This window comes from Canis lupus, chromosome 33 (assembly GCF_011100685.1).
Source record: "Canis lupus familiaris isolate Mischka breed German Shepherd chromosome 33, alternate assembly UU_Cfam_GSD_1.0, whole genome shotgun sequence".
NCBI classification, from domain to species: Eukaryota; Metazoa; Chordata; class Mammalia; order Carnivora; family Canidae; genus Canis; species Canis lupus.
In genome coordinates, this window is record NC_049254.1 from 26,110,572 (window position 1) to 26,131,247 (window position 20,676).

Genomic DNA, 20,676 nt, shown 5'->3' on the forward strand with positions numbered 1-20,676 from the left:
AATATCCACATAAAACAGCAACTTTGCTTTTAGATAATTTCCCTGCAGAAGCCATCACACATGTACAAAAGGAAAAAAATGCAATATTATTGATAAGGGTAAAAAAACTAGAAATAATTCAAATCTTTATCAGTAGGGGAATGAGTATATAAAATGTGGAATAGCATATAGCGGTTAGAATAGATGATAGATAAATCTATCATAGGATAACTTTAAAGGAAATCAATTAGATTGATCTATCTGTGTTTCAACTCAAAAATATGTTGAGCAGAAAAAAGTATATAGACAGTATGTGTTTAGCATACAACTTAAGTAAATTTTTAAAAACACATTAAGTAAATATATAAAGTGGGCTAAAAGGATTCCAAACCCACAGTGAATTTTACCTCTGTGGAGGGCAAAGTTAGGGGGAAGTGGGAATGAGAGGCTAGTAATATTATATTTCTTAAAAAACAACTACGAAAAGAAAAAGAAAAAAGGGAAGTAAGGTAAGATAAAGCGTTAAAAGTTTTACATCTGGGTGATAGAAATATAGGTGCTTCTTGTTTTATTCTTTGCATTTTTCTGCAGTTCTAGAAATGTAAAAGAAGAAAGAAGGAAGGAAGGAAGGAAGGAAAAAGAAAAAGGAAAATACAAATATCCAACCAAAGTTCTCCAGAAAGACCCTTTTACTTTCTTTATAAAGTCAAGTAAACTCTAAACAATTGGCCTTGATGTTATTAATAAATATACCTTTAAAAAAATAAATAAATAAATAAATAAATAAATATACCTTTAAAGTATAAAATTTTGTATTGGAGGTTTTAAAGCATTGGGAAACTGGTTGTGGCTCCAGATTTCATTCCTCAGATGCAACAGGATGAAACTATTGTCTAAGAGAATGCAGAGAAGTCTGACTCCCCGCGACGACGTTGCTCCCTGGATACACCCATTTGTATCCAACCCTCATTCTCCCAAACCCCTAATGGCATATTCTGTTGAGGAAGCACCATGGCTTGCTTCAAGACATATTCATTTTCCTTGTGCCTTTTTGCTCTTTGTGAAAAAGAAAACTTTCTGGAGGCGGAGCTTGTTTGAGCAACAACACCCTCTTTAAAAACCAGAGTCTCCACGCTTACTGGATCACTTCAGTTCCAGCATCCTGCCTAGCAAAGAAGCAATTAGCCAAAATGATGCCTGGAGGCTTAACTGAAGCCAAACCTGCCACTCCAGAAGTCCAGGAGATTGCTAATGAGGTGAGTTGATGTCTCTCATGAAAAGGATTGATCTAATATCTTGGTTCCTAGGTGGGCCGTCTTAAGCGTGTGGGTGAACTTGAAAACCAGAACACTGAGAAATGTGGGGTTTTGTTCAGCCTTCCCTACAACTAAAAACTTTTTCAGATGAAACCTCTAATAATCCTATGAGAGTGATCTTGAGCAAGTAACATCCCTTCTCTGAGCCTCAGTTTCCCCATTAATAAAAGAATTTATATTGGCTCATCTTTATAGGCTTACAATGTATGATTCTAGGATTACTAATTCAGTCTGTTGAAGCTTCTAATCTTACCAAATGGAGCCAACATGTAATTAAAGTCTGAAGTTGTTAACAATTTGACGAACTAGACTTCACACGCTCTGCAGGGAGATTTTTTTAAATGGGTTAAAGGAAGAACAATATTGCGAAGACAATCCACTTACACACTTCCTGCCAATTTGCCTAATAGAAAATATTTCAGTCTCTTCATATTTAGAAGATGATTAAACTAGTAGGAAAGAGGCGTGGCATAGTCTATGGTGATTCCAAAATTGATTATGGTGAAAACAGAACTCAATGTTTTTAGTAAGTTGATATATTTTTCTAAGTGTTGTTTCACTGGCTATCATCTATATGATAAAATTTTATTATACTGCATATTTTATGAAAAGAAAATATATATAAGTTACTATTTTAGGTTTTTAAATTGTTCCCCTATTTTCTTGTATCGTTCCTTGTTTTTTCTCTGTGAAACTTCATTCTATGACTCTGGCCAACAAGATCAACTTCTTGTGTAAGTGAAAGAGATAGGATCTCTATGTTAGGGCTCTGGAGTGCTCCCCAGAGATTGGATGCCTGGAATTCTACATTCTTTGGGGATAAATCTTTCCCTTTCAAGAGTTCTTTTAAAAAACATATACTTTGTAGCTTTTCTTTCTTTAATGGGTAATATTGAGTCATTAATACCTTTATTTGAGTTCCTGTATCAGTTCAGTTTTCTCAAAAGTCAATGTACACATAAATTACCTGAGGGCCTTGTTCAAATGCAGATATGGTACGGTGGGCTGAGAGCCTGCATTTCTAACCAGCTCCCAAGAGATGTTTATGCTGCTGTCCATGACCTCGTGGCCTACAGGACTGGAGATACATGATATTCTAGAGGCCTATGGGAGATGGGCTTTCTAAAAGCAGAGCACAGAGGGTGCTTGGTGGTGCAGTTGGTTGAGCCTCTGACTCTTGGTTTCAGCTCAGGTCACGTCAGGCTCTGAGCTCAGCACACAGTCTGCTTAAGAGTCTCTCCCTCTCCTTTTAAAGCCCTTCCCCTTGCTCTCTCTCTCTAAAATAAATAGATAAATCTTTTATAAATAAATAAATAAATAAATAAATAAATAAATAAATAAATAAATGCTGAGCACTGCAAAAAAATTCTCAATTCTACTTATGAGATGAAGATCACCTTCTTGCTCTGCTGATCTCCGTGCTGTAAGAACTACATAAGGTGATGTGCATAACAATGACTTGAAAACAAGAAAGAAATATGCATAGGTGAGGCATCACAGGTATTTGCTTCAAATCTTTGCTTCACCTATGACCCTGGAAACTCCCCCTGAGACTCTCTAGGGACCAGAGCTGTAAGGGAAATGGGGAAATAACTGAGATTTCGTTTATAGAGAGTGTGCAGAAAATTTTAATGACTTTTAAAAAGCCTATCTTCTTTAGAAGAATAATTTTTCTTTTAATAAGAAGCTATAAGAAGGCCTTGCATTGTTAAAAAAACATCCATCTGTGAGCCACATCTTAAATTATGAAACTAATTTGAAAATGTGTTTCTTCCTGCTTACCTCAGGCCCCAGCCCTGCCAAGGAGGTAGAATGAGAGCTTGGTATTAACAATAGCTGTAGGGCAGACCCGGTGGCCCTGCGGTTGAGCACCGCCTTCGGCCTGGGGTGTGATCCTGGAGACCCAGGATCGAGTCCCATGTCAGGCTCCCTGCATGGAGCCTGCTTCTCCCTCTGCCTGTGTTTCTGCCTCTCTCTCTCTCTCATGAATAAATAAATAAAATCTTAAAAAAAAAAAAAAAAAGCAATAGCTACATCACCCCGGAAAGTTGCTTTGAAGTTTCAAAAGCCCTATCTTCCATGCGACCTCTCCTTTGATCTTCATAACCCCTGGAGCAGGGAAGGAAATCATCATGTCCATTTCTCACATAAGATTTCAAACTGAGATTCAGAGAGATTAATATCTGCCTAGTTAAGAAGCTAGACTATCTTCAGATTTTTGACCTTCTGCCTTTTCCCCTGTACAGTGGCAGGAACATAGAGAAGCATGAGAGTTGAGGGAAATACATGGTATGGAAAGTTGCCTTATCTGTGCAAGCAGTAAGCCTCAGATTTAAATCAATTTGAGAAATGAATATCAGCAAATCATTTCTTGAATATCTCTAAGGTGTCCAGCATTGTGCTAAATGTTGTAGAAGATGCATAAGGACTTTAAGACTTGGCCCCTGCCCTCAAGGGATTTACAGTCCATTTAGAGAAGTCAAGATAACTGGAACATAATAATAAAACAATCTCCAGTTAGGAACATTTTTTAAATTGTAGGTCTGTAACCAGGAAGGACATTAGAGATTGCCCATCAAAGCTCCTAACTTCCAGGTGAATAATTACTGTGTAGTAATTCAGCTCCTGGGGTATTAAGTTCCCAGTTATCATTTGGCACTGCTCTCACAGGAAAACCTTAGGGAACAATTCCCAATTATGTATTAGAAGGCAGAGGAATGATCAGTTTAGGAAGCACTTACCTATCAATGATAAAGTTTATCTCCCCACAAACAACCCCAAGAAGCAGGTATTACCAAAACCACCTTTAGGTGAAGAAATTTAATCAATACCTCCAAGATTATAGAATTAGTTAGGTGCCCAGTCAGAGCCAGGCAAATAAGTAGGTGTTGGTGGTTATACATTTAGTATGATCTGAGGTGGTCCTAAGGAATACCACCACTACCTGTCATTTACCTTGTAATTTTATCTCTTTGGTGTTTTTTTATGTATTCAAACTTTTTAAAATCACCTGTTAAAATGCAGGTATTAAAAATAAATAAACAAACAAATAAACAAATAAATAAATAAAATGCAGGTATTCTTAGAGGACATGAAGTTTATCAGCTTTCCCTGTCCTTAATAGAGAGCTTCTTAGTGGAATGCCAACTGAAGGAAAAACTCCATTTGGGAGAGAAGGAAAGGAAAAGGGAGGCCATCTCATAGAGAGGGGAAAGTAACAAAGATAAAATAAGAACTGCAGGTTTAAGGAATTTGATGTCAAAAAGAAAGGGATGTTGGATGAGGTCAGAAAAAGAAGAAAATCAATCAAAGAGCTTGGGGTTGAGAAGACTTGAATATTTCTGAAGGAAGAAAAAAGGGAGTATCCCCATTCTGAAGATAATAGACACTGAAGGATAATTGTGTATCATGTATCACTAAAGGATGTAAATGGTACTTAGGTCCCATGTACACATGGAAAAAACTCTCCTTTCCCAGGATTCTCTGTATTAGTTGAGGGTCTCTGCTATCCTCTTCTATCCTCTTTCCTTTGTGGGAAAGCAAAGTGTCATGAAGAAAAACAGTCCTGCTTTCTTCATTCAGAAAACATTATGTACAGAGTACTGTGTGAATTGCTGTAGGGACAGAAGGGACACCAAGATGATTCTTGCCTTCAGAGACATTTACAAAATAGAAGATAAGAGATACGCTCAAGGAAATAAAGAGCTATACTTGGCCTGAGAATTGGAATGAGAATTCTGACTATGTTTATGTGCAGGAAAGAACTGTTATTTCAATAATTATTTTTAGAATAAGGTCTATTATTATGCATGTGCAGGTATATACACAACACACCACACACACACACACACACACACACACCCCTAAGTCAAACCTAATTGCTGAATGCCATTCCTGGCAAACACACAGACCATAACACTATACAAACACCTCCTCTGCATACCATCAAGGACACCACACCTTGGAGCTTAGCATGTCACAGCTGTCACTCACCCACCCATTTGTGTTCTCCTCTCCAACCACAGCCTCTTCATCAGTCACATCTCCACTGCGCCACACCCAGAGAACCTGCCATCCAGCTGCATCACAATCTTTCAGGCACTTATGCTCCTGTCTTCATCATCAGAATATGCCTAGGTCCACTTGAGCACTCATCTAGCCGGGACCCATGATGGGTGGTTTCATGAACTCTTCCACCCCTGATTGCTGTTGACCCCGTGCAATTCTCGCATTGCAATCCTCAATTAGAGATCACTCCCACTGTCACCACTTCCTCTTCAGCTTCTGCTCCAGGTTCAGAAACTTTGCTTAAGGAAGTTGTAGAACCACAGAAACTCACTCAATAGAAATCTATGAATTCATGCCAGCAAACAACCCCAGCAGGAGCCTCAGGCTACCAGAACATCCTTTCAGTCACATCCTATGGGCCCTTTTCTAGAAACCCCAGAGAAGTGGACCTGGACCTCCTCTCTCCTTGGTTTCTCAGTCCCTCCCATCCCCATGGCCCCTCCAGCCAGTATCTCAGTTCCTTCTCTTAAAAGACTGCAGTCATCTGGTACAAGAACACTCCCAATTTCCTTACGCCCTGCTGGATCTCATTCTTCCCTCCAGTCCAAGACTCTTTCCCTTCCTCTCTTATGTGGGGTGCCATCATTTCTTGCATACCAGGTACCTTGCCCCATACATGCCCCTTCCTTCAAAACATAGATGACAAATGTCTATAAGTCACTTATCAGCTCTACTCTACTTTTATGCTATATGCAAACTCTCCTTTCTTACTTTGTAAAACATCCCAAAGTATGGTGAACTCATGTTGCCACTATCACCTTTCTACCCATTCTTCTCTAAATTACGCATAGCCCAGTGTTTCTGCAGAATGATTATAGACGGGGAAAGTGCCTAGGTGTTGGGTGCAGCATGGCTCAAATCTTCAGATCCCAGAGAACTAACAACTCACCAAGATTCATGCTCTGCAACAATAAAAATATCTTGAACAGCTTTAGGGTAATTGTGCCAGTTGTTCCTCTCTGGTAGCATCCTTTCTCCGGCTGGGGCCCAAGTGACAAACCCACACTGTTTCTTCCAGCGTCTCAGCCACTACCATGCATGACAGGCTGAGGAAGGTGAATGCCAACTGTGTTCAGCTCAAGGTCTGTCTGTGTACCACCAGGTCCCAGACCACCACTCCCAGCTGGCCTCCATCCTCCCAGCACCCATCCCTGGGCAGGGGTAGGGGTGTTCAACACCAAGCTACCTTCTGAAAATCCACTGACCATTTCCTTCCTATTATGCCTCCTTACTTGCCCTCAGCTTAGACCTCATCACCCCAGATTCATAGCACCCAACACTAGAAGAACACCAAACTGTTTCACTGGGAAAAGAGAACAAGGCGAGGGGTAATAAGTACAGTAAACCTGAAATCATGGCACACAGTCTAACAAGTGCCAGTGCACTTACCAAAACAAACCAGAACATTGGAAATCAGCTCTCTTATGGAAAATTCTGGACTTGTGGCCTGCACAGATGCAGGAGAAAGGTTACAAATTTTGATCTATTTTTTAGGACAGTTAGAAATAAAATTTTCTGATATTCGGTAAAAAATAAAACCAAACCACCATCACCAAAAGACTGGAAACCAGAAGGAATACAGGTCATTGGAACAGATAAATCAGATACTTACACTATCAGACAAGGGATTGAAAATCTTAGGTTACTGTAATTAATAATTTTTCAGCCTTCAGCAGTCATGTTCTCCTCACAGCTTCAGGTCCCTCATTTGTGAAATGAGATTTGAATAGACAATTTTGGGTTTGGAGATTAACCCTTTCCAACTCAGCTCCTAACTTAACTGGTACCCAGTGTTGGCTCAGAGGGATTAGACAGGGGAAGCAATAGGACAGTAAGGCTACTCTCCCTACTCGATTTCTCTCTGCATTTCTGCCTACCTTTTCCTCCTCTCTCCTGCACCCTACCTCTTTCCATTTGGGTTTTTTGCCCCTCATGATTTGTCTCCTTCCTTTCTCCACTTTGAAGCTTCATTTTCCATCTCACTTTCCATCTTCATTTTCCACCTCAAGAAAGCAATATCACACTCTTCTCATCCATTCTGAAGGTCACAGGAGAAATGGATAGTGGTCCATGAGGTGCTACATCCTCTAAAATGGTCTGAGAACTCAAAGAGTTGAAAAATGTTTACATCTTTGAAAACCAGTTCTGGTACACCAACCAAAGCACCAATAGAAAAGGATTCAGTATATCTGTCCACTGATGGGAAGGACTGAACGGCCTTGGGAGAACCCAGATGCACAAGAGGCCCGCCTGAAATACGTAAAAATGCTTTAGTTAAGGGAAGGGAGGCAATTTCCCAATAAACAAGATATATCGAACATACACATCTACTTTCTTTTAGATGACAGAAAAAGATTAGAAGAGAAAGGCTACAAAACCACAAATAGGAAGAGAACAGGAGATAGGCAAACACCACCTCAGAGATACTGACCAAACCTTGGAAGACAGAAAACCAGTGAACGATGGAAAATGACTGGGCCACCTAGACGGAGCCCAGCCACAGAAGGGAAAGATGAGCCAGCAGCAAGTGGATTCATGGTGCAGAATTTCGAAGTGGCTCAAGCACTAGCAATGCCAGAAACATATGAAGATGAGAGTGAGGCATAGGGCTAACACCAGGAAAACCGATGGCAGATCTGTATGAGGAGCAATGAGGCCGCCCCTTTCACTATCTTCCAAGCTGTACTCTTATCTTAACAAAGTGAGTCAGAGAGAACATAGTGGACACTAGCATATCAGGCTCAGCTGAGGGAGGGATGAAGGACTGATACTGAAAACCAGTAGAGTTAGTAAAAGTTCATAGATTGCATTTGAGACTCTCCAGTCCTTTGTCATGCTTGGTTCGGGTAAGCTGGCACCAAAGCTTATAATCCCTCTGTGGTAGACAGACTGGTGGCCAACAACCCAATCCCTGAATCCTGTAAACGTGTTATCCCCCATGGCAAAGGAAATTGCAGATGTGATTGAATCAAAGGTCTTGAGGTACCCTATATTATTTTTGCAACTTTGAGTCTGAAATTATTTCCAAATAAAAAATGTGGAAGTGAAGTAGTAATTATTGCTCTCCCTCCCATTTTTATTAAAACTTCTTATCAGAGCTTTACTAGTGAAAACATTACCATATTGCCAAATTGCCATGCTGAGTTGATGTAAATGCAGCCTAAAGCAGAAAAATTTAACATTTTAGTTAGCCCATGTAATTTTTTTGAAGATAGATGGTTTCTTTTCCTTGAAATACCAAAAATACCTCTCGTTACTATGTTCAAGGACCTTTAGAAACACAAGGTTCCCGGACTTGTAAATCACACAAATGGAGTCCCATATAGCTTTGGTAATGTGTTTCCTCTTTTTCTCTTCTTAAGGTTAAACCTCAGCTTGAAGAAAAAACAAATGAGACTTACCAAGAATTTGAAGCCGTAGAGTATAAAACTCAAGTGGTGGCTGGAATAAATTACTACATTAAGGTTAGAGTTCAACATCCTTGATGAGTTCACCTTGGCACTAAAAGATATGGGATTTTTCACTTGGTGTGATGCTTCCTGTCACCCCTACCATTTTTGTCCCTTCCGGTTGTCCTAAATGAAGGTGCTTACCTAGCATGAAATTGAGAGTGGTAATAGACTCTCAAATTTGGTAGATGATGGTATATTTATACTATCTGTTTCCTATGAATTTAGAAAGCTCTCTTATGTTGACTCCTTCCAAATTACAATTACAATTTACAAATTACGTTTGTCAAAAATCGTATAGAAAGAGATTTCATAACAGTTCCAAGCATGCTTAGTTTGTGGCTATAGCGCTTTTTGTGTAAAGTGAGAGAATATCTCAGTTGCCCACGGGCTTGGAGCTGAGCCAGATGCTCCACTCAAAGCTTTATGATTCTATGTGTCTACACTATATGGATTTTAGGAATGACTTAAATACATTTAAGGTGGGAAAATAGTTGAAACCTCTTTTGTCTTTTACATAAGCATTTTGATTAACACAATGTAAACAATTTTTGCAATTCAAGTAAGTGGATTCAATTTGTGACACTGAAGGTATAGTTTAAAACAGTGGAACATTTAAGATAATTTAGAATTTAATTCATAGCTACATCAACAAATTAAGTGATGCACTATCCCAGTTGTAACTGAAGAAAATGGTTGCAAAGTTGAGAGAAAACCAATTCAACAAGTCAACCGTAGATACTTGAGAACTATCTTCATCTTTTTGTATTGAGATGATAATTCTGATTTAATAAATAATAACAGATATTCAAACGTATGTGCTTGATCTTTACAAAACCATTTGACCAAGGCACAGTCTGGCTTATTTTTCTTTAACAATTAACTACTTACGACATAAAATGCTTAAAAAATGTTTTCAGCAAAAAATTTAAAATAACAGATCCTAACCAGCTCAGCATAGGAAGATTACAACACTGGGTCATGTAAATGGATCAGCGCAGTCCTACTGAATTTGGGCTCCTAGCATATGCCAGGGTCCTGTGGTGGAGCACATGAATGAGATCCCGCCTTATCCTCAGAAAGCAATGGCACAATCATTTCCTCCTTTCTCAATCTGCTTTCTTCACAGCTAAAAAAGAATGTTTTCCACTTAAAAATGATTTTGTTCAAAGACAAGAAACATTGCATCAAAATTGAAATCATTGTTTTAATAGTTTACAATTAGTCCTAGTTCATAAATTTCACAAATTAACCAGCTCATGTATTTCCTAAAAAGCTCATCAAGAAACTTGAAAATTTCATTCCTTAAGACCACTTGCCTGGTTAACTTTCTCATACTGGATTACAACTGCTGACTCCAGTCCCCCCATTACTTCCTGCCATCTAGCTGTTGATCTCTGCTCTGAACTGTTCTCTACATGTAAGGTCTTTCTGATGATGAGACCTTCTATGTTCTTTCTCAAGTATCTATCAAGAGGCAGGTGGTGGAATGGAAGGGCTGCAGCCTGTGGTGTCAGGTAGTTCTGGGTTTGATCCCCTGTTCAATTTGTGCCACTAGTCAGTGCCTGTGTGATCACAGCCCTTCATCTTCTCTGAGCCTCAAGGGCCTTATCTGTGCAATGCAGATAAAAACCTACTTTGCCAGATGTTGTGTGGAATAAATGAGCAAGAAATTTACTGAGCACTTACAACGTGCCAGGCAGGCTCTGTTCTTAGGGCTGGACATGTATTATCTCTTTGAATCCACTCAGCAAATCTATGAGCTAAGTGTGATGATTTCCCTTGTGTTACTGATGAGAAAATGGAGCCCCAGGGAGATGGAGCAACTAACAAATATCATACAGTTGTAAGAGCAGAGGCAGGATATGAAGCCAGGTGGTCTGATGCTGAACTACTGGCTGTGCTGCTTCTAATAATGTATGCAAAGGCTGATGTCCTGTTCTAAGTACAGAATAAATGCTTTTAAAAGTTTACATAGAAAAAAAAAAAAGTTTACATAGTAGGGGAATCTGAGTGGCTCAGTTGGTGGAGCATCTAACTCTTGATCTCAGCCTGGGTCTTGATCTTAGGTTATAAGTTCAGGCCTCACATTGGGCTCCATGCTGGGTGTGGAGCCTACATGAAAAAAAATGGTTACACCATAGAGTGAAAATAACATTGATATTGGAGTCTAGATGTGGGTTTTGATTCTGTCACCTATTAGCTGAGAGACTTATGGAAATTTACTTAATCTCTACTAATTACACAGATGCTTTCTGCATCTGTAAAACTGTCATGGTTCTACCTTTGTTCAGGCCCATAGTAAGAAGTATATAAAATGTTCATCATAGCCTACAAATCGTAGTAAACATTTGATAAATGGTATTTGTTAATTAGGAAGGGACATCAGAATGTAAACAAATATTATTCTATGACAAAACTTTTATTGTACCAACCAAAAATGAAAGTTTAAATTCTTATCATGATTATCTAGGTCCTAGATTCATGCCCACACTACCATTTCAATTTTCATACCAACGACTTCCCAGCAAGAACCCTTCACTTTATAGGGACACTAGACTGTCCATCCTCTGGTCCCTGCTCAGTCCTATCAGTGGGCATTTATAATGTAGGTTCTAATAGAGATATGGGAACAAACATCCCAAATTTTCTAGGACAATTCTGATTTTCCTCCTCCCTTCTCAAACCATGTAGCAAATAAAGTGTCCCAATTTGGAAGTCAGAAAACAGAATCAACAAAGAAACTGTCCTTTGTTCTCTTGCATTGTGCATCTTTGAAAATGAAATGCACCTTCATTTGTACCCAAAGTGGAAAATAGTAAGAAAAAAGAAAAGAAAAGAGAAGAGAAGAAAAGAAAGAAAAGAAGAAAAGAAAAGAAAAGAAAAGAAAAGAAAAGAAAAAAAAAAGGGCTTATGCCTCTTGCCATGCCTTTAGCCTGCCCTTTATCATAAAATAAGGTGATAGATTTATGAAAATCAAGAGTCTAAGAAATACTGTTCTAGAAAACCTTATTTCATTGAGTCTTTAAGTCTGAGAATGTTTTACATGGCAAAGTTGCATTTGAATGAATCTCTTTTTAATTTTTTTCTTTTTCTTCTCTTTTAGGTGCGGGTAGGTGATAATAGTTATATTCACCTAAAAATATTCAAAGGCCTTCCTGGACAAAATCCAACTTTGACACTTACTGGTTACCAGACTGACAAAAGCAAGGATGATGAGCTCACAGGCTTTTAGCAGCACGTTCCAAAAGTGGTCTGATATTTTCTACTGGCTATTGATTAATGTTCCCTGCTAATAAATGTAACAACAAGAAAGCATTCCTTTTCAAATAAATTGATTTCTTCAACTATTTATCTTTTGTGTTAAATAGTATTTACCTTTTCTTTCTCAAAGTCAATGTTATTGCTTTAGAGTAGAAATTCCATACAAATCAATGTCAGCTGGAAATCTTATAGAACTTAGGCCCAATGCAACTTGCTGAAGAATAAGACCACTACCACCACCACCACCACCATTCTCACCATAGGCAGGCTAAGAATCTTAGCAATCACAGGGCACAATATTCCATCCCTAGCCTCAGATTTTAAAATTAAATCAGTTATTTTATGAAATATATTTATATATATTATATTATATATTTATATTTTGAAATAATCTCACAAATAAGTTGCAAAAATACTTTTTTCCAGACATTTGAGAATGAGTTACCTACAGTGATGCCCCATCATCCATCAACACTTTAGTTTACATTTCCTACTAACAAGCATTTTCTCCTGAATAACTGAAATGCAACTATCAAAATCAAGAAAGTAACACTGATACATATGCTAACATCTAATCCCCAGAAAACATTCAGTTTCCCCAGTCATCCCCAAAATGTCCTTTATTGCTAAAAGTTCCAGTCCAAAACCAAGTGTTCCATTTAATTGCTGTTTTTCTTTTTTCTAAAACCTCTATTAAGATATAATTTATATATCATATAATTCATCCAATTAAAGTATACGATTCAAAAGTTTTTAGTAGATTTAAAAATGTGTGCAACCATCACAGAGACAATTTTAGAACATTTTCATCACTTCAAAAAGAAACTCCATACCTTTTAGCTATCATCCCCCCATCCTCCTCCACAACTTCACCCCTAGTTTATTTACTGTTTCTATAGACCTGCCTATTCTAGACATTTCATAAGTTTTAAATCACAAGTGGGTTTCTGCAACTGGCTTATTCCACTTAATAAAGTGTTTTGGAGATTCATCTATGTTGTAGCATGTGCCAATGTTTTATTTATTTTGTGGTCAAATAATATTCACTTTTATGGATATACTACATTTTGTTCATCCACTTATCAGTTGATGGATATTTGAGTTGCTTTTACCTTTTGGCTATTATGGACAATGTACAAACATTTGCACACTTTGTTTTGTCCATACATATGTTTTCATGTCTCTTGGGTGTATACCTAAGGCTAACTTGCTATTTCATATGGCAACTCTATATGTTTAATTGTTCAAGGAACTTATGGCCTGTTTTCCAAAGTAGCTGCATCATTTTACATTCCCACCAGCAGTGTAGGAGAGTTTGGATTTCTTCACATCCTACAACACTTGCTATTATCTGCCCTTTTGAGTCTAGGCATCATAATGGTATGAAGTGGTATCGTATTATGGTTCTGATGTGCGTTTCCCTGATGACAAATGATGTCAAGTATCTCTTCATGATCTTATTATCTATTTGCATATCTTCCTTGGAGAAATGTCTATTCAGATCCTTTGCCCATTTTTTAATCAGGCTATTTGTCTTTATTATTGAGTTGTAAGATTTCTTTCTTTCTTTCTTTCTTTTTTTTTTTTGAGTTGTAAGATTTCTTTGCATATTTTGGATATAGTCTTATCAGAGATATACTTTGTAAATATTTTCTCCCATTCTGTGGCTCTTTTTTACTTTTTGATACTGTCCTTTAAGTGTCAAAGTTTTTAATTTTAATGAAATGCAAATTATGTTTTTTTCCGTTTAAGTTATTGTGCTTTTGGTGTCAGATCTAAGGATCCTTTATCAAATCCAAGCACATGATCTACTCCTCTGTTTTCTTCTAAGAATTGTATAGTTTTAATATTTACCCTTAGGTGTTTGATTCCTTTTGAGTTAATTTTTTATTAATGAGTTAATTTTTCTTAGTTAATTTTTATAAGTAGTATGAGGTAAGGATCCAACTTGATTCTTTTGTAAATGGCTATCTAGTTGTTCTACCACCATTTGTTGAAAAGTCTATTCATTTCCATATTGAATGGTCTTGGCATCCTTGTAGAAACATCACAGGCACATAAATTCATTTTCTGGATCCTCAATTCTATTCTATTAGTCTACATGTCTTTCTTTATGCCAATACCACACTTTTCTTGATACTGTTGCTTTGTAGTAAGTTTTGAAATCAGCAAGTGTGAATCCTCCAATTTTCTTCTTTTTTAAAAATGTTTTGGTTCTTCTGGACCCTTTGAAAGTCTGTATGAATTGTAGAATCAGCTAATACATTTCTACAAAGAAGTCAGCTAGGATTCTAATAGGGATTATGTTGAATCTGTAGGTCAATTTGTGGAGTAATGCCATTTTAACAGTATTAAACCTTCCAATCCATGAATATGGGGATGTTTCCTCAAATATTTACATTTTCTGTAATTTCTTTTGATAATGTTTTATAGTTTTCAGGGCATGAGTTTTGCACTTATTTGTTAAACTTATTTCTAAGTATTTTATTCTTATGGATGCTATTGTAAATGAAATTGTTTCCTTAATTTTATTTTGGCTTATTAATTGCATGTGTATAGAAATGCAATCAATTTTAGTATATTGGTCTTGTATTCTTCAATCTTGCTGAAATTGTTTATTGGTAGATTTCTTAGGATTTTCCTTTACAACAAGATCATATCATCTGCAAAGAAAGATGGTTTTACTTCTTCCTTTCCAGTCTGAATATCTTTTATTTTGTCCTTAATTACTGTCTAGAACCTCTGATATAAAGTTAAATAGAAGTGGTGAGAGTGTATATTGTTGTCTTGTTCCTGATCTTAGAGGGAAAGCATCCAGTCATTCACTAGTATGATGTTAGCTGTGTGATTTTTGTAGATGCCCTTTATCAAGTTGATGACATTTTCTTTTAGTTTTTCTTTTTTAGTTATGAAAAGCTATTATATTTTGTCAAATGCTTTTTTTCTGCATCTTTTAAGATGTTCATGTGGTTTTGCCTTTTATTCTTTCACTATAGAGTTTAACATTAATTGATTTTTGAATGTTAAGCCAATTTCACATTCCTAGAATTAATCTCATGTGGTCATGGTGTATAATATTTTTTCATGTGCTAGATTTGCTAGCATTTTGTTGAAGACTTTTGTATCTATACTCATGAGAGATATTGATCTATAGTTTTCTTGTGATGTCTTGGTTTTGGTATTTATGTGATACTGGTCTCATAGGATGAGTTGAAAAGTTTTCTCTCCTCTACTTTTTGGAAGAGTTTTTTGTAGAATTGGTATTAATTATTTTTTTAATGTTTGGTAGAATTCAGTAGTGGAGCTATCTGGGCCTGGGCTTTTCTTTATAGGAAGTTTTTGATTACTGATTTAATCTCTTCACTTGTTATAGGTGTATTTAGACTGACTCTTTCCTCTTGAGTTGGTTTTGGTATTGTCTTTCTAAAAATTTATTCATTTCATCTATATTATCTAATTTATTGGCATATAATTGTTCATAGTATTCCTTCCTTGGACCTACCTAATGGATTTTGGACTGAATTGTTAGGAAGGAGAAGTAAGGAAGAAGTACAAGAAAGAGGAAAGGAGAAAGGAGAGAAGGGAAAAGAGGAAATTTGTTTTAAAGATGCCCAAAATAATGTCTCCCTCTGTTCTGCACTCTGTTCATCCATGCTACTAGTGCCACTTATCAGTCCCTCTGTTCCCAAATAATAATAGTATATATTAAGTGCTTATTATATACCACATAGTGTTCTAAAGACTTTACACATATAACTCATTAATTCCCATAACAACCTCATGAGATAAATATTGTTATTATCCTCTCTCTATGGAAGACTGAGTGTAGAGAGGTTAAGTTACTGCCCAGAGCCTCATGGCTAGTTAATAAAGTGAAGATATAATCCCAGGCTATTTGCCTCCAGGACCAATGCTCTTAATCCCTACACTCAGAATTCATTTGCTTATGTATTCTGTCCCCCGTAGGACGTAAGGGAGAGCTTGAAATAGTTATATATATGTGCATATATATATATATATATATGCACATATATATATATATATAATTAAACTATTCTTCTTAAAAACAATTTTAACGTGAAAGATAATTTTTTTAAAGGGAGTGACTTATTGCATTTCCCCCAATCAAGTTTGAAATGGAATCTGGGAGCAAGAATTTGTACTCTATTGCAAAAATTGTTTTGTCTAACCCCCAAGAGAGAAACTGAGAGAAACCACTGCTAGATCCTTCATAATAAAGAAACTGTCCTGTTCATCTGCCTTCAGCTCCTAGCACATAGATATTAAGTTCAATCAATGAACTAGTATTAATGCCATAGGGCTCTTAGGTAACAGAGCATACCAGAAATGATCCCATTGGCCTAATAATAAGAATCCTTTTCTGAACAATGCAAACATGGACACATGAACATCTATAGCTATAAACTCAAAGCAGCTGGTCAAGTATATACACAACTTTAATCATATTGATTAGATTTATTTATACATTATCCTGATTTTGGTATAGAAGTCTGAATATACCACAGATTTAAAAAACTAATCTAATAAGGGGCATATAGAACATACGCAAAGACAATTACAGCATTTCACTGTCAGAAATAAAAGACTTGAATAAATGGATCAACATAACCTGTCACTGGTTAAGTAGACTTCATGTTAGCAAGAACATGGTAACAAACAGGAATAAATAGTAAAGAAGACCAAGTAATGTGTGCAGTGATTCTCAATCGTCCCTGCATATTGGAATCATTTAATTTATAAATTTTTTAAAAGTACCAAGTCGGGGGGGGCATCTGGGTGGTTTGGTTGGTTAAGTGTCTGCCTTTGGTTCAGGCTATGATCCCAAAGTCCCAGAATGGAACTCTTGGAATAGAGCCCAGAGTCTGGCTCCCTGCTCAGTGGGGAGTCTGCTTCTCCCTCTCTGCCCCTCCCCCTGCTTATGTTCTCTCTCTGTCAGCCCCTCTCTCACTCTCTCTCAAATAAATGAATAAAATCTTTAAAATAAAAGTCCCAAGTCAGGCCCCATGCAGACTAATTGACTAAGAATCTGAAATAAAGTCCAGATGATTCTAATGTCAGCCAGGGTCGAGCAATAGAGTGATATAAAGGAAAAAAGAAAAAGGTTTAATATTTGCCCCAATAGAATTGGAAATATATTTCAAAGCTTAAAATTTATCACAAAAATTTTGATAGTACATTAAAAACAGAATAGATATGTAGGGTAAACCATGACAGTAATAATGTCCTTCCCACCCCGCCGAAGTTTCCTGATAGTAATTGCTCAAGGGCTGCAGGGTGTCTTGAAATCATTGTAAGAACCCCAAATGCTGGTCCAGCCACATTGGTTATTGACAGGCTGAGACCAGCCAAAACAAGATGATGAAAACAAAAAAATAGATGTCAGAAAATGTGACCCAAATCTGTTTAGTCTGGGTAAAATAAAAAGTGTGAAGGTAATTTTTCATTTACTAAAAGTTGTTGAAAAATTACACTGTTACTGAAGATTTGCACTATGTTGAAACATTAAACTATTCTTTTTAAAAACAATTTTAACGTGAAAGATATTTTTTAAAGGGAGTGACTTAACTGCATTTCCCGCCCCCCCCCCCCCACCCCCATCAAATTTGAAATGGAACCCGGGGGCAAGAATTTGTACTCTACTGCAAAAATTGTTTTGTCTAATCCCCAAGAGAGAAACTGAGAGAATGTACTTGTCTTACAAGGGTGAAAGACTCAACGCCAGCTGTTAGGCCCTCCCAAATTCTCTGCCACAGACTGTTTTTAAACGACTGGTATTAGGGCCAAGTGACAACTCAGAGGTAGTGATTCTGGTCAGGGTTGTAGGCAATGCCTTCTCTGTTCTGGCTTGGGAAACCGGTTTCTTCACTTACCGGAGGGAGCGAATCTATCATTTTCTGTCTGGTTTCTTATTTTAGGAAAGAACTGAAGACTCATCCTGGACCCTGGAGGCTTCTGAGTCTTCCCTTGCTAGAATTTGGTTCAGACACAGAGGGGAGTTTCTCCCGAGGAACTATCCAAGCACATACATAGTACTTTAAATGACAATATGAGGAAGTACCGAATGAGGATAAAAATGTCCTAATGTCAATGGATAGTTTAAACAGGGAGATATCCACTTGGCCACCTGACTCAGTGGGAACATGCTTGATGGACTCCTTTGGTTCAAGAGAGTTTATTTTATGTAACGCGGATTTATCATAAAGATGCGCCTGCTTAGAAATCTAGGAAATGTCAAACAACCAGCCTTGTGAAGGGGGACTGACCCATACAGAACTGGGTCTCGCAGCTGGAGACCCAAGAACCAGAATCCAAGGCAGCTCTAAGAACCTGAGGAACTATGGATGTGGGTTTACTCTAGAGCTGTATTAATGGGCTCAGCTATGCCCCAAGGAGCTGTGTGGTCTGCATCTCTGTCTCTGTCCACTTTTGTGCCAGCTCCAACTGACCTTTCTTCTGTGTATTTTCTCTGCTTCTGTGTGTCCTCACGGCTCCTGCTTTCTCAGAACAATGGACCACCGTGGCCCCTACTGCACCTCAACACCACTTACTTCCCTTCAAGCTTCCCCTTCCACTGCTAACTACATCATTTCCTCAGTATTGCTCAGTTCAAAGCCTTGAAGAATTAGATTATCTAGATTATCTTCTTGGCCCAGGACATGTCCTAAAACACGGACCAACATCTAGCAGTTCCTGGTCAGTTGCCCAGCCCTGGTTGAACCAGCATAGTGTAATATGGGCTACTAAGGGGTGCTCTTTCAGTAGGAGCTCTGGGCCAGAGTCTTTCCTAGGAAGGGCTGTGGTGTGGCTGGTATCTGATCCACATGACGAACATATGGATGGAGGGATGGATGGATGGGTGAGTGGATGGTTGGACGGATAGACAGGAATATTATGTCCTTAGAGAAGTGGGGCAAAGTTGATGGGGGCGGGGGGGGGGGAGGATTTAATGCAGGTTTAACAACTGAGAAAACACACACACACACACAAAATCCTCTGTATTTGTTGCAATATATTTTTTTAATGATTGTATTTGAGAGATAGTAAAAGAGCAGGACTGGGGGCAGGCGGAGGAAAGGGACAAGCAGACTCCCCCACTAAGCAGGGAGCCTGTAGTGGGGCTCAATCCCAGGACCCTGTTTGTTGCAATATTGGAATGAGATCTGACCCAAGTCCCTAGGAGCCAAGTAATGAACTGATCCTAGTTGAACTAGCTCTTAATGCCAAGCCATTCCTTTTAGAGAAAGAGGATGAATTTCCCCCAGATTCTTTCATACACTCTGACCTGGTTTAGGGCCAAGTCTTTTCTAGCATTTGCCTATTAGAATCTCCCAAACTTCATCTCCCAAATATAGCAATCATGTAAAATACTTAGAATGGTAACTAATTTGTAGTAAGCAATGAACAAATGAGCTATTAGTATACTGTTCGCTCATTGAACATACCACTTAAGGGCTGCATTTAGCTCCATGTAACAGAATCCTAAACATAGAGGTTTACCCAAATAAATGAACCACTCCTATTACATCCTTGAATGAATAAATTAAAAATCCCTGCCCTCACTTAATAACAAGTTTGGGGACACAGCCCAGGGCTGGTATGGCAAATCACAATGCCACCAAGGATCCAGTCTCCTTCTTTCTGTTCAGCCATCAACATGTGGCTTTTATCTTCGTGTTCACCACCATGTGAGCAAATAGTTCTCACCCTTGTTCTAGCAATCCTAACCACACTCCAGGGAGAAAGAAGGACAATACCCGTATCAGGAAAGTTTCCCCAAAATGCACCAAGTCTCCTGTTTATATCTCATTGTCAAAAACTACCTCACTGCTATCTGGGGCTGCAAGGGAAACTGGGCACAATGCTATTGTAGACAAAATCAGGATTCTATTGTTCAGGAAGAGGAAAACAGATATAGGGTAGAAAACTAGCAGTATCTCAGGCTTAACTATCCTAAGCACTGAGGACTCCACAGTGCCAGCCCTCAAAACCTAGTGGGTTAGAGGTAAACCACCAATTGAACAGGATGATAAAGATCATGAGAGGTGTTTATCATGTGGACACATAAGGACATCTAATTTGTATTTGAGAAGTCAAGAAAAGCTCGCTAAAGGAAACGATAGCTGAGACATGAAGCAAGGGTAGGAGTTGGCCAGGGAAGAGTACATGTGCTGAAGTTCAGAGGTAACACTGGGTCTTTTCTGGAAACCTAAATGGTTTCCTACTAGTGGGGAATAGAGTACATTGCAGAGAGTGAGGTTGGAGGTAAGCAGGAGCCAGAGCATAAAGGATTTCAAAAACAGTTTTAAGAACCTGGTACTTATCCTTCAGAAGCCACTGAGGAATTTTAAGCAGGAGTCAAATTTTGCCTACATTTTTAAAATTAGAAAAATAAAAATAAAATAAAATAAAATAAAATAAAATAAAATAAATAAAATAAAATAAAAAAATAAAATAAAATTAGAGTGGAAAACCCACTCCATCAACTGCAACTATAGTTCAGTGGATTTGCTGTCCTTTCTTCATGCATCAAGAGATCCACAAATTCACCTAACTTAAGTCTTCTTCCCTTTTATAGGGAT

At 37.9% G+C, this 20,676-nt stretch overlaps 1 protein-coding gene across 1 annotated transcript; it reads left to right on the forward strand.

Moving 5' to 3' along the window:
- The first annotated feature begins 964 nt into the window (after positions 1–964).
- Positions 965–12,166, forward strand: CSTA (cystatin A). Its single transcript, XM_038583005.1, has 3 exons — positions 965–1,235; positions 8,726–8,827; positions 11,919–12,166. The coding sequence occupies exons 1-3, from the start codon at positions 1,170–1,172 to the stop codon at positions 12,045–12,047; spliced, it is 297 nt and encodes a 98-aa protein (XP_038438933.1). The 5' UTR covers positions 965–1,169; the 3' UTR covers positions 12,048–12,166.
- Positions 12,167–20,676: the final 8,510 nt, after the last annotated feature.